This window comes from Syzygium oleosum, unplaced genomic scaffold (assembly GCF_021117445.2).
Source record: "Syzygium oleosum isolate NSW1041296 unplaced genomic scaffold, Sole_v2.1 Sole_v2.06, whole genome shotgun sequence".
Lineage (NCBI taxonomy): Eukaryota > Viridiplantae > Streptophyta > Magnoliopsida > Myrtales > Myrtaceae > Syzygium > Syzygium oleosum.
In genome coordinates, this window is record NW_026607490.1 from 1954610 (window position 1) to 1968300 (window position 13691).

Here is a 13691-nt window from a genome sequence, read left to right on the forward strand (position 1 = left end):
ACAGGAGAAATGACGCAAACAAACGGTCCCTGAACTTTGGCTCAATATGCATTTTGTCCCTGAACTTTTAATTTATTCAATATAGTCCCTAAACTTTAATTTAATGTGCAATGTAGTCCCTGAACTTTTAATTTGTTCAATGTCATCCCTGAACTTTTGGTACATGTTCAATTCAGTCCCTAAACTATATGAAAATGTTCAATGCAGTCATTTCCATTAATTCAAGTTCAGGGATTACATTGAACATTTTCACATAGTTCAGGAACTGAATTGAACATGTACCAAAAATTCAGGGATGACATTGAACTAATTAAAAATTCAGGGACTATGTTGAACATTAGCTTAAAGTTTAGAGACTACATTAAACAAATTAAAAGTTCAGAGATCAAATTATATGTTGAGCTAAAGTTTAGGAAGTGTTTGTGTCATTATCCCCTTTAACTAAGATGGGTATGGCAGGAGAAGTCAAAGATGGGAGGAGCTTCTTATTAAATGAGTACTTTAGTTTGCTTTTCCTTTCATACAAGAACTTGTTGATTGCATTCTGGTGGCCAATGTGATAACTCTGTGGTTTGGCGTCCTAGATTAGAACGCCAATTGGCTCTCTGCTCGCACGCACAGACTTGAAAAATTTTCTAACCATTCGACGATTTGTGTGATTGGTTAGGCAAAAGGAACGAGTTTGAATTCAAGACGCACGGCGGGATCGGTTGCCTCAAGTTTCTCCCTAGATATTTGATCCCTCACTAATGCCATTGTCCCTCCATGAGTAGAAAAGTTTTGCTACAAGTACCACAAAACATTAATTGGTGGTCCTGAGGCTTCTAAAAGAGAACATACCAATTTTTTTTTTTTTTGGTCTTGAAAGTATCTTGATCTGTACAACCAAAAAGTAATTAGGCATGGACGTGAATCCCACCGGATGTAGTGACGGTTTCGACTCGTTATGGTGCATGTAGCGAGTTCATTGAATAATTTATCCTTCCCTAATTCAACTATATGCCCATCCACTAGGAGAAAATGACTCGTCCCCGCTAGAGCTACATCGTTTAATTGTCTTAGAAAATAAATACATTGGTAGTCTGATGCGTTGTCTCGGCCATGAATGTCTTACGTCTCGATTATAAATGTATGCAAAGCTCGTGTCTTCATCTATGAAGTTTGAATGTGCTCAATAAACCAATTTAAGTTCGTTTGCATTCTGTGGGGAAAATTATCAAAAAAAGTTCTAAATTTATTATACAAATGTCAATTCAGTCTTAAACTTTTCAATTTCATCAATTTAGTCCTAAACCTTTTGATGATTTGTCAATATAATCCTTCCGAAAATTTTTAGCTGGCAATCGCTGATGTGGACGCTAACCATTCTACATGACATGACCAGTGTTGATGTGATCGTTTTTTGCAATTTTTTTTGTTTTTTTTTCCCTTTCTTTCATTGTTTTTTCATCTTTTATCCTTCATTCTCCGCTGGTTACCGCGCCTCAGAGATGGCTGGCCGACGTCCACGCTGACCAGGGCATTGAGGCGGCAAGCCTTGTCCTCGCTAGATGTGGTGAGGTCAAGCCTCGCTTTAGGCCTGCGAGGTCGATTGCCGGCAAGGGCATGGCAACCCTCGCTTGTGATCGGTGAGGGTTTGGAAAAAAAGGAAGAAAGAAAAGATGATAAAAAAAAAATCAGAAAGTTTTTTTAAAATTTCTGAAAATTGTCTATGTCAGCGTTTACCGCGTAGAACAACCGACGTCCACGCCAATGATTTTCGGCAGAAATTGACTGGAAGAATTATCTCGGCAAATCATCAAAGGGTTTACGACTAAATTAGTCAAATTGAAAAATTTAGGACTAATAATTTGTACAATAAGTTAAGGATTTTTCTAATAACTATCCCGCATTTCATCCCCAGAAGGTGGAACACATTCAACCGTTTAATTAGGGAATTCGTCTTTTTAGCAATGAAATTGATGTCTGTTGCTAATTTCGGCAACTTTTGGCACCCTCTAGCGACAAATTTAATAAAATTTCGTTTCTGCAAGTTCTTGGAGAAAATGTTTTGGACTGAACTGTCTAAAGTGCAATAAGTTTAGGACTTTTTGATAATTTTCCCCAAGTTCTAACAATGACTAGCATCACCCAAGTTGTGCAATCTATTAAAAAAGTTAAAAGGGAATAACTAATGTGGAACAATCATAAAATCAAGCAGATCTCAATTTAAGCAAATTTATTAATGAGATTATCTATTATCCCAATTAGTGTGCTTATTCAAATCTTTTTCCATCTGTTCATCTCACGATGCCTAATTTATATGTACTTAAATAATCTGGATGAATCAAGGGGCTCACGGATTCTGGGGATTCATCTTCCTTCCTTGCTTCTGATTGGAGCATTGACGTCAATTTGAACAAATCATTTCCCACACGGTCATGCCCCAATACCACTAGCTCAATCCCACGTCCGTTTCACTCTATTTTTTTTAATCAATTAGTAGTTCTTTTAGAGAGAGAGAGCCCCTTTTAGCCGCTGTGTGCTCATCCAAGGAAACTATAGCTCGTAGCTTTTCTTAATCCGTATCAACTAAGACGAAAAACAAATGTAGCATCGATGTATATTTTCCACCTTGTTTGTCGTGAGAAATTCGTATGAGCCAGGTGGACGGGATAAACTATATCTTTGGGTGCGTTTCTTTCATTTGAAAATTTCATGATAATTTGACTTGAACCATGTTCGAACCAGCCGACAATGCCGATGTTGCAGCCCTGTCAATTTTAGATTTCGCTTTCGACGATCCGGAGATTTGTTTACTATCGCCCTTCTTATGGACACGACAGACAGACTTCTCTGGTTCTTCTTTCCCAGACCAAGCTCTTCGAAAGATGGTACTTCCCGTTGGCCAGCACCACGTGTCGGACTTCCCGTTGGCCTCTCGCTTTGACTTTGCGAGCGGCTCCCGGCCCCATCCGACGACGGTCGACCATCGTGTGGCCGTGGTTTGGTCCTTGACCTTCGGGTCCTTTCTCTCTCTCTCTCTCTCTCTCTCTCTCGAGAAACGACTAGATTTAATTTTGTTTTCGGAAATTACTAGATTTTTTTGGGGGATGGGATTCGTGAACAACGTGCGACCGTGGGACGCACTCGGCACGCGGAGAACAGTGCGTGTGTGCACATGAGAAGTCCTTTAAAATCAGTACCAACCACCTCGAAGGGGTTGGAAGAATTGGTTGGGTAGATGGGTCATTAACTGGAACATGAGAACAACGTCTCGAGCAAATTTTTTTCCCTTCCTTTCCCTTCTCACGTGTCCCGCTTGAAGCTACTTTGATGTCTATCTTTATCCTCTGTGTCGGTAAGCTGCTCGTAGAATTAACTACCGTGAATAATCTATAAACTCTCAAAGGGAGTACAGCACTGATCAATTAGTATCATAATGGACTCGTGATGTGGTGTAATTCATGAACTTATCGCCGAAAAAGAGTAGTCTAGATTCTTAATGTCTTGACACGTATACGTGCGTGGGGTTGCATTTTGATTTCATTTTCATCTCCCATTGAATTACCGGTTCCTGGGTGGGATCGGACCCACTGGACCAGAAACCGATCACACCTATTTCAAGTTGCATGCGCATTGCCAGGCGAATGGACGGTGTTCCAGTTCAGAGTCACCGATTCGCTTTTGCAATGCCTGTTCCTCCCACATGAATAGTTTATCCGATTTTCTATTCGCAATCAGTGTTCTACCAAGGAAACTATAGCTCATAGCTTTTCTTAATCCGTATCAGCTAATACGAAAAACAAATGTAGCATCAATGGATATTCTCCACCTTCTTTCTCATGAGAAATTCGTATGGGTGAGGCAGACAGAGGCAGACAAAATAAATTATATTTTTGGGTTCGTTTGTTTCATCAAAAATTTCATGATAACATAAAATATTTTTCATGGAAATCATTTGCAAGGAAAATAGTTATTTTTCATTTAATTGGTAGTTTCGGGAAAATGATTTCTTTCTTGCCAAAAGGGGAAGTTGTTTTCCCCGAGTCTAAGCTTATTTGTTTTCGGTCTATGGAATACTTTTTCCTTTAATCGATTAGTTTTTCGTCGTCCAAAAACCAAAAAGTCGGAGAATAATTTTCTGGAAATGGCTTTCTTTCAAACAAATTGACCCTTTATTTTGAAAACCCGCATAAACTATTCATGTGGGTGTGAACAATTTATCGGAAAAAAACGAATGTGTGAGTTGGATTAGACAAGAGATGTGTATATGGACCAAATATAAATCGCCATTTTTGTGATTATGCGGTAGTATACTCTCATTACGTGATCCAAACGATTCTATTGTTCCGTTATGTTCCAAGGACGCGGATTCTTTTCCATGACGATAGAATTCTGAAGAGTTGGCAAGCGTTTTAACATGTTGATAAAAAAAATTACATTTCACGTAATTTCTCGATAACGCGTTTGTTTACCAAAGAGTTATATGGAAAAAAAAAATTAACCGGTCATTTTTCTTTTATTCTTTTTTACCGTTATAAACACTTATTGATATTTACCGGCACAGATAAAAATCCGGCACTTCTTGACACGTAACAATATAATTCTGTTACGCTGGCCACCTTATAATGCATGGGTATATGTTTATAGAAATCTTGATAAAACTGTAGACTATTGAGGTTGAAAAATATTTTGGGCTATAATATTCTGTTTGGACCATCTTCAATAGTTGTTAACTTTCTTTCTTTAATAATAATAATAATAATAATAACGGCTACTTCTAGCTGTTAATCTTCTTTCCCGGTAGAATAATTACATTTCTCCTAAAACCTTTTCTTCCACATGCATATTTGCATGTCGTCTCTTTCTAATATAGCACACACGTAAAGAGAAACGACAATAAAAAAAAATTAAATTAGTAAAGAATAAAATAATATATTAAGATTTTAAAAAATCCATTATATGAATATGATTCAAAATGTCGTCCAAGCGAATTTGAGTGATTATGAAGCACTTGACAATTCTGTTAGACTCAAATTTAAAAAGTAAGAGATTCGTTCATTACTTGCCAGTCATCTTTTATGTAAACTTAAAGAATTGTCCATCGGGAAAATTACCAAAAAAGTCTTAAACCTATTGCAATTGTGCCAATTCAGTTATAAACTTTTTTTTTGGGCCAATTCAGTCCTAACCTTTTGTAATTATGTCAATTCAATCCATTCGGCCACTTTTGGCCGGCCAGTACTGAAGTGGACGCCGACCGGTGCCGATTGTCCGGCCGACGCTAATGTGGCAATTTTTTAATATTTTCTTTTCAATTTTTTTTTTACTTTTTTTCTCTCTTTCTTTTTTTTTTTCCTATCTTCTTCCCCGGTCGCCGGTTCGGCGATCGGCGACCGGCGAGAGGTTGAGGCCGGCAAGTTCCAACTCGCTAGCCATTGGCGAGGTGGGCCCTTGCCGGCACTGGCAAGGGCAAGCCTCGTTGTCGCTGAGGGAGCTCGACCTTGCCCACCGACGGCGAGGGTGGATCTGGGTGGCCTCGTCGTCGGTGGGCGAGGTCACCCAAATCTGGCGAGACCTTGCCGTCGCTGGGTGAGGTCGAACTCGTCTGGCCATGGTGAGGCTCAACCTCGCCCGCGGCGAGCGAGGCTCACCCTCGCCAATGCCCGGCGAGGGCCGGCCTTGCCCATGGGTGGTGTGTTGGAACTTGCCGACCTCGGCCCTCATGACAGGTCAGAGAGCCGGAGAAGAAGATAGGAAAAAAAGAAAGAAAGAAAGAAAGAAAAGTAAAAAAAAAAAATTCGAAAAAAATATTTAAAAAATGCCACATCAGCGCCGGCCGGCCAAAAGTGGCCGGATGGATTAAATTGGCACAATTGCAAAAGGTTTAAGACTGAATTGGCAAAAAAAAAAGGTTTTGGACTGAATTGGCAAAAAAAAAAGTTTAGAACTGAATTGGCACAATTGTAATAGATTTAGGACTTTTTTGGTAATTTTCCCTTGTCCATCTATAGTCATATTGTACTTTAAATGTATACGTTTAATTTTCATGGAATTTTTTTGGTAAAACTTTGAAATTGAAATGGTCATACATTTCAAGAGCCTCAAATGCTTGGAATTTTAGCAATATTAATAGTTTAGCTTAGTCATTCAATAGTATGTGCATCTTTCCATAATTTCTAGAGCAATTCAATTCTTTTCAATGGACTTTGACTGAACGGAAGTTAATTGTACGACCACAGAATGGGAAAAGTCAACCTAAGATGGAGAGTTGCAATTTTCGATTCATATTTCTGCATGTCGCGTGCACGACTCAAATTAGTCCTCTTTTCATCTATTTTCCTAGCCATTTCTATCTCATCATAATCAAAACCCAGTGGTACCGCAAACTACAAGGGGTTAATTCCAAAAAAAAGGGCAAAAGAACACTACAAGTGCCATAACTTGTGTACGGCGCTCACTTTAGTGCCATAACTTTTTTGGATCACTTTAGTGCTAAAATTTTGAAAAACGATAACTTAAGTGCCAACTTCAGCCGTACACAATTTTTTGCCGGAAATCTGACGTGGCATTTTTTTATTAATTTATGAAGGCGCGTGGCTCGCGGAGTCTCGCCGGAGATTGGCACTTAAGTGATCTTTTCAAAAATTTTAGCACTTAAATGATCGTTTTCAAAAAATTTAGCACTTAAGTGATCATTTTTCAAAAATTTTAGCAACGAGTGATCCAAAAAAAGTTATGACACTTAAGTGATCGTTTTTCCTCCGACTTGGCACCAAAGTGATCCGAAAAAAAGTTATGGCACCAAAGTGAGCGCCGTACATAAGTTATGGCACTTATAGTGTCCTCTTGCCCAAAAAAAAGCACAAACTTTAGGTTGAGGGACAATTCTTGCCTGAACTTTTTTATCCCATAAAAAGCACCAACTTTAGGTCGAGGGATAATTCGCCCGAATTTTTTTTTTGTCTTGTAAAAAAGCACCAACTTTCATTTAAATCCCAAATTTGGCCTCCCATTGACTTTTCGCATAAGTTACCCTTGTTTGAGAAAAAGTTATGGTGGTGAGCTTGGCGAATCTCTTCCATGGCGTCTGTCGACGGATGGTGGTCTGACTTGATTACGACAAAACGATGAAGTTTGGCGGGAAAGATTCAATCTGGAGATATTTTTTACTTAGGTGAAGTGAAGGGGAGACGACAGGTTTCAGTTATTCTTCAAGTGTGGGTCGGAGAATAAGACAATGAATAATGCTTTAAATCCAGTCAGCAAGTCACGTGGATTTATTGCTAAGGTGGAATAGTCAAGTTGGAAAATCAATGGTTTTAAGTTAATAAGGACCAGATTTGGAATTTAAGTGAAAATTTGTGAAAAAAGATTGGGCCAAAATTGTCCCTCGACCTAAAGTTGGTGCTTTTTTTTTGGAATTAACCCAAACTACAAGATCCAAAGTACGCTTGACCATCTTGAATGGCGTCACATGTTAGACAAAAATCGGAATCACTAAATTGAATGCTAGTTTCTATATCACACGCATATATAGGGAACTCGCGCACGACCGGCATCCATGTGTGTCACTGGACCACTAAGACGGCGCTCCAGGCCGTGAGCTACATCAAACGGTGCTTAGGAGAAGGTGGGCTGGAGGAGTGATCTTGTTCCGTGGATCAGGATCCGACCGGTTGATTGGCCGCTCCGAGAGGTCATGGGCATTGCCGCCCCAACGACCGGTTGATTGGCCCAACCTTGTATGAGAGATGGATGGTATATGTTGGGCCTCGTGAGGACCACTCATACAAGGTTGGTTTAGATCAAGATGGCTAAATAGAGGTGGAAGGTTTGGAGCAAAAGTTTTGAGTCTGAAAGTATAGTTAGGCAATTGGAAAACAATCTAATCGGCATTGACAAGTATCTCAAATGAAATTTCGGTAACTCAATATTATTAATTGGTAATTTTATCGAAAAAAGTTTGAAAGTAATATGAAAAAACGAATACAAAAGGAAAAGTGGGGAAGTTATTCAAATAGGTGGCCGAATTAAGTTATTTTATCAGGGTTTTTGTGTGGGAATGAGCTATAAAATGTGAGAATGAGCTGTAAAATGCATGTATGAGTTGCAATCAGCTAAATTAGATGTTATGCCTTATTAGGAATCTTTCCTTCCTCTGTATATATATACCTCTAGGTCATTGTAACATATATAGAAGAAAATATACAGAAAATTGAGGAATAACATTTTTTCCTCTAAAACTCTCTGTGTTAACATTTTGAAGCCGCGTCCGTCGCGTTTCTTGCGTTCGACAGTTCGATTCTCTGTGTTGACTTCAAAAATAGACGAGAGTTAACTCGATTCTCTGTGTTGGATGTGATATTTGTAGCTGTCACATTCAGACAAAGCGAAGTTGTTTCGGGCCTATGCATTTTCCGATGCTGGATGAAATACGACAGCAGAACAATATATCCTTTACATGTCAAATGCATTATCTTAGTGCATAAACATTTTTCTGAAATCATTGTAAATTCTTTAATAGCTCGTTTCAATCACTTTAAAAGCCTTCGCTGTAGCATGTTGTGTTCGATTGCATGTTTCTGTGGTGGTTGCCTGCTGCATAAGGTTTGTTGCTTCTTTAAGGATCTCAAAGTCTACCTGATAGTTCAGGGGATAGTTTTAAGTGAATTATAGTACAGCGTTAAAAGCTTGTGTAGTGGTAAACCTTTGTTTCAGAAACTATTTCTAACGGCTGCTTGTGTGAAACTAGTATGTTATATACTCGGTAATGATACTCAGCAGTTGAATAGGAAGTCGATTTCGGTCCTTAAGCAGTCATTACTTTTTACCATGATTCATATGGTGAGCGAGTGCTCCCGAGATCTGATTAATATCAATGGGTGCACTCAAGTGATTGGCATCGGTTTGTATATGGAAATTGATCTCGATGAAGGTGTTGGAAGTTTGTTTGTAAAACAAACAAAAGTGCTTTGTCCCACATAGGAAAGTTTGGAGTATATGGGCAAATATTTAAGTGTGAGTGTCTTCTAATATTACAGTTGAAGACAACAATACCTGCATGTGGGTGAGTGATTTTGGCGCCCTTAGTGCGCTCGCGGATCATAATTGGCACTAGTTCTCATTTATTATTTATTATTTATTAAATTTCGAAGTTATTATTATAAAATAACCGTTTTATCCTATTGAAATAGTGTGACTGATTGCAATAGAGTTGTAGTTATTTTTTAATTAATTAATTGCGAATTTTATTATTTTTTCCTAACGGTTATTAGGAGCTTTTACAACCTTTGGAATAATTATGTCTATTTGGACAAAACTACTTCACCTTTGGAAGGTTATGTTTTTTCGGATATAACTCCTTCATCTTTGAAAGGTTGTATTTGTACAAAAATTATTTTTTAAGAATTTATAAAATTTGGGATAATAATAATAGTAATTAATAATAATAATAATATTATTATTATTAATTGTTTTTTAATCCGAATTTTCAATATGTCTTTTGAGAACATATTTATGGGAATAACTTGTCCCGAAAGGTTGCATTTGGTTCTAAAAGACCGAAATATATATTCATATTTTTCGGTCTCTTTTCATTAACTTTTTGATACTTCTTTCTTAAAACGACCTAAGTACAAAAAAAAGCACCAACTTTACCTTGAAAGACAATTTTGGCCTAAACTTTTTTTTGTCTTGTAAAAAATCAAAAACTTTCACTTAAATCCCAAATATGGCCCGAGCAATTTGATAATTTTACATTATGGGGGCCAGATTTGGGACTAGAGTAAAAATTGGTGCTTTTTATTGAGACAAAAGAAGTTCGGGTTAGAATTGTCACTCAAGGTAAAATTGATACGTTTTTTTTTTAATTGACCCTTCTTAAAACCATACAGTCATTTTTTCCAATCGTTTTCCTTGAGAGATCCCGGAGAAGTACTAGAATTACTATATGGTATTCTCATTCGGAACTTTGTTGTATCTTGGAAGATTTTTGCCAATAACCATTAGTAACGTTGTGATGGCAAATAATTCATTTAAGAGAGTGTTATCACGCCTTAAATTCTGACTTCATTCTTCTTCCCGATTCACGTTTCTTTATATTTTCCCAATGGAGGACTCATGTTAACTATGCTAAAACACTCAGCATATAAGCACTAGGATTGAGAAGGGAAAAAATTGACGATGGAGGAGAGAATGTTCTTACAATTCATGAATACGTAATTTTGGCTCGGCGCATATACTTACGGGTGGCTGTAAGTGTGACAATCAGCCTGTCTATCATCTTCAGATGACTCTTGGTGACAGTATTTGAAGTTGCATAGTCTATAGGAAGAGACTTTGCACATTACTTAATTCAATTTGAATTTCTTCCAAATCTTCTGCTAGATGCGGAAGTACAGTAGCTGTGGATCAATTTCTACCTGGAACCTGCGCAGGGAGGGAAATTTGGGGAGGAGACCTGCCGTATGTTTTGCACTCTCCCAGTATGATGTATACTTCCTGATGAGGCTCTCTTGTTTATCGTCTCCTTTGAGATTTTTACCAGCCTGATTGTCCTCCAAGATACAAATGTTGCCCTTTCTTTCTTTCCCTACAATCTTTATAAGTGCCTTCTTTTTGAAGGTCCAGTTGGCGGTTTTCAGGTTGAAATGACAGAGCGGAAGGAACCTGTGGCCATAAGAGGCTACAAACTCCAGTGCAGCAATAATGTACCCGAACTCCTCCTTGAACAGGTAGTAGGGAAAGCTCACTCTGGTCCATCCAGGTTTCACTCCAGCAAAACCCTGTCATAAAGGTAAAATCACTGAATATTAGTGAAATGCTTATTGTTACATGGCACTAGGAGGAGATCATCGCATTGGTCGAGGGGTAGTGCCTATTAGATCCTTCGCCTATATGGCTATTACAGTATTAGAACCTTCATGGCTTTTTATGGCTACTACAGTATTAAAACCTTCAAGGTTTTGGCTGTCACTGTCTTACGGGAAACAAAACAAGCATATTACCTTTTGAATGGCACTTCTAAATGAATGGGACTGAGCTCCACTGATGCCAAGTAGCGCATGACCATACGGACTGGCACAAGCGCACCCACCTCTTGCTTGAATGCCAAAGAGGTCATTGAGGAGAATGGCAACGACAGGTCCGTGGAGAGGCTTATCTCTTTTGTTCCCCGTTTCTCCCCACATGTAAAGTGCTTTCCGTCTTCCCTTCTTACCGCCATCTGGTGGCGAGTAAGTTGTTGAGTATATCAGGAAAGACAATATAGCTTGTCTCTTAACAGTTTTGTTCCCGAGAATCTCTATGTTCTGGTTTCTGGACAGCCTTTTGATGGCTTCGTTGATGTACTTGTCCTCCAGTTTCTCAATCACTTCATATCCTACGTAATCTTTCAACCAAAATGCCAATGCTGCTCTTATGATCTGAATAACCTGTGGAGTCCCAGCGTTCTCTCTTTCTTCAATGTCTTCCACGTATAATGTATCCTGCAAGGCGAATAATTTAACAATTTATGGACTGATAAAAATCAGTATGCTCTGATGATAATCGTTTCAGCTTCCGAATTAGCTCTTATCGTTTCCAATGGATCAATGGTTTGCCTTTTCATTGAAGCCATTCACATAGTCAACAGTTCCTCCTCCACAGGTTGACGGGGGAGATGACCCCAGATGATAGAGAGCCTTGCTCATGAGTAGAATTCCCGGAGACCCAGGTCCCCCTAGGAACTTGTGCACACTCAGGAAGATAGCATCATAACCGTCGATTTCCCCTGATCTCATGTCGATTTTTACATAAGGTGCACTGTTGACAATTAAGCAATTAAAGGCCAGTTAGATTAGTCGCTTCATTACGTTACCACAGATTTGTATAGTCTTATAACATTTTCTCAGTAGGTGCAAACAGTTGCTTATTATTGGATTATCTATTTAAATATCTAGTTCTCTAATTGAATTAGTAAATCCATGAAAATGTAGGCTCACCTAGCTGCAAAATCAAAGCAAGCAAAGGCACCAAATTGGTGAAGCAGCTTCGCAACAGCTCTTGTGTCGGTGTAAATCCCTGTTACATTACAGCAAGCTGAGAAAGAACCCAGAATTGGCCTGTTTGCATCTCGATAAGACTCGAGCTTTTGCCTTAAATCTTCCATGTCTATCAACCCATATTCATCTAGTCCAATCTCTATGACCTCTGCTAGACTTTGCCTCCACGAGAGAAGGTTGGAATGGTGCTCATAAGGCCCAACTAAGACCACCCATCTCTCTTCGCTTGGCGTGCACTTATTCATCCTCTCTCTTAGGGTGGACGGCACTGCAATGCCCATGACTTCTTGGAGCCGCTTGATCGACCCGGTGGATCCTGATCCGCAGAACAAGATCGCGTCCTCAGGCCTGCCTCCTAAGCGCCATTTGATGTAGCTCGAGGCCTCGTGCGCCGTCTTGGTGGTCCGGTGACCCACATGGCTGTCAGACGTGTGCGAGTTACCTATATGCAGATTCATAAAAGTAGCATACATTTAGTGGTTTCTTCTAACATATGATAGACATTAAGAATGCTCAGCGTACCGCTCATCTTGTCCACACGAAGGGGGAGTGACGTTGCCAATGCCTATATCTTTATAAACGCGGGAAAATGAGGATTCAATACTAAATAAAACTAAATATTTTGAAAATAAAAAAATTAAAATTAAAAGCAAGAAAGAAAAGTCACGTACATAGATCCTTGTATTATAGATACCATGAATTAATGTGGCAAAATGGATCATAGACCCACATTTTGACTCATATTTGTGAAGTTGGGTGAAATATGAGTTTCTTAAAATTTAAATATGTGTTAAAATGGGTCTAATAAAACGAAGTCCAATTAATGATTGGTTCAAACGGGTTTGTAAAAAGCCCAACTTCAACCCATTTAATAAAGAGTAATGCCCTTTTGCGCCCTCCAATTTCACTCCCCTACTGCTCGTCCTCTTCAACTTCTGGCCGCCCACGAGATCGGATCCGCTCTCCTCCTCCTCCTCTGGCTCTGGGGTTGCCGCTTCAATGCACAGTTCGGCGGTCACGAAGTGGCAAACCTTGGCGTTAAGTGACGGAGCCTTCACGATGATGCTTGAGCTCTTGATGTGGTTGTGGACCAACGAGACCACAAAGGCTAGCCCAGGTCCCTCGAAGTCAAGCTGGAGACATCGGTGCCTGTACTTGGGTCCACAAAGGCCCAGCTTGGGTCCCTTAACTGGCTTCGAGATCCGTGTGCCCACGTTCGAGTATCTGGCTCTCGCAACTAATTCACTAGCACTTGGCCAAGGCCATTGTGGCTGAGCCAAATTCCTCGGTAGCTGGACGCGGGTCCACAATGGACAGTCTCAGATCCCTCAAGGCTAGGCCCAAGAATTTTGGTGCTGATACCTAGGTTCAAGAAGACTCGGGCCTGAGTCCATCTAGGCTCAACTTAGACCTCGATGCCCGTGCCCGGGTCCCTGGTGCCCATGCTCGGGTTTGCAATAACCTTGCCTAAGTACCTGGGTCCATCGAGACAATCCCGAGTCCATCTAGGCCGGGCTTGGTTCCTCGATGGTTGAGTCCACAGAAGCTAGGCTTGGGTCTCTCGAGGCTAAGCCTGGGAACTTGGTGCATGTGCCTAGGTCCCCACCCATGCCTAAGTACTTGGCTCCACGCCAAAGTCATTGACATTTTGCCTGGGTCCATCGT

At 39.8% G+C, this 13691-nt stretch overlaps 1 protein-coding gene across 1 annotated transcript; it reads right to left on the minus strand.

The window, feature by feature from the left end:
* Positions 1 to 10367: 10367 nt before the first annotated feature.
* Positions 10368 to 13470, minus strand: LOC115688812 (uncharacterized). Its single transcript, XM_056312408.1, has 6 exons — positions 13438 to 13470; positions 12943 to 13318; positions 11967 to 12468; positions 11586 to 11787; positions 10992 to 11471; positions 10368 to 10769 (listed from the first exon to the last, which is right to left on the minus strand). The coding sequence occupies exons 1-6, from the start codon at positions 13468 to 13470 to the stop codon at positions 10368 to 10370; spliced, it is 1995 nt and encodes a 664-aa protein (XP_056168383.1).
* Between the last annotated feature and the right edge of the window lie 221 nt (positions 13471 to 13691).

Coding starts and splice junctions, on each gene's coding strand:
- LOC115688812 (XM_056312408.1), bottom strand. CDS start 13,470: ATGGGCACCAGGGACCCGGGCACGGGCATCGAG. Junction 11,472..11,585: donor TGAATGGCTTCAATGAAAAG/GCAAACCATTGA, acceptor TTCGCCTTGCAG/GATACATTATACGTGGAAGA. Junction 10,770..10,991: donor TTAGAAGTGCCATTCAAAAG/GTAATATGCTTG, acceptor CCTTTATGACAG/GGTTTTGCTGGAGTGAAACC.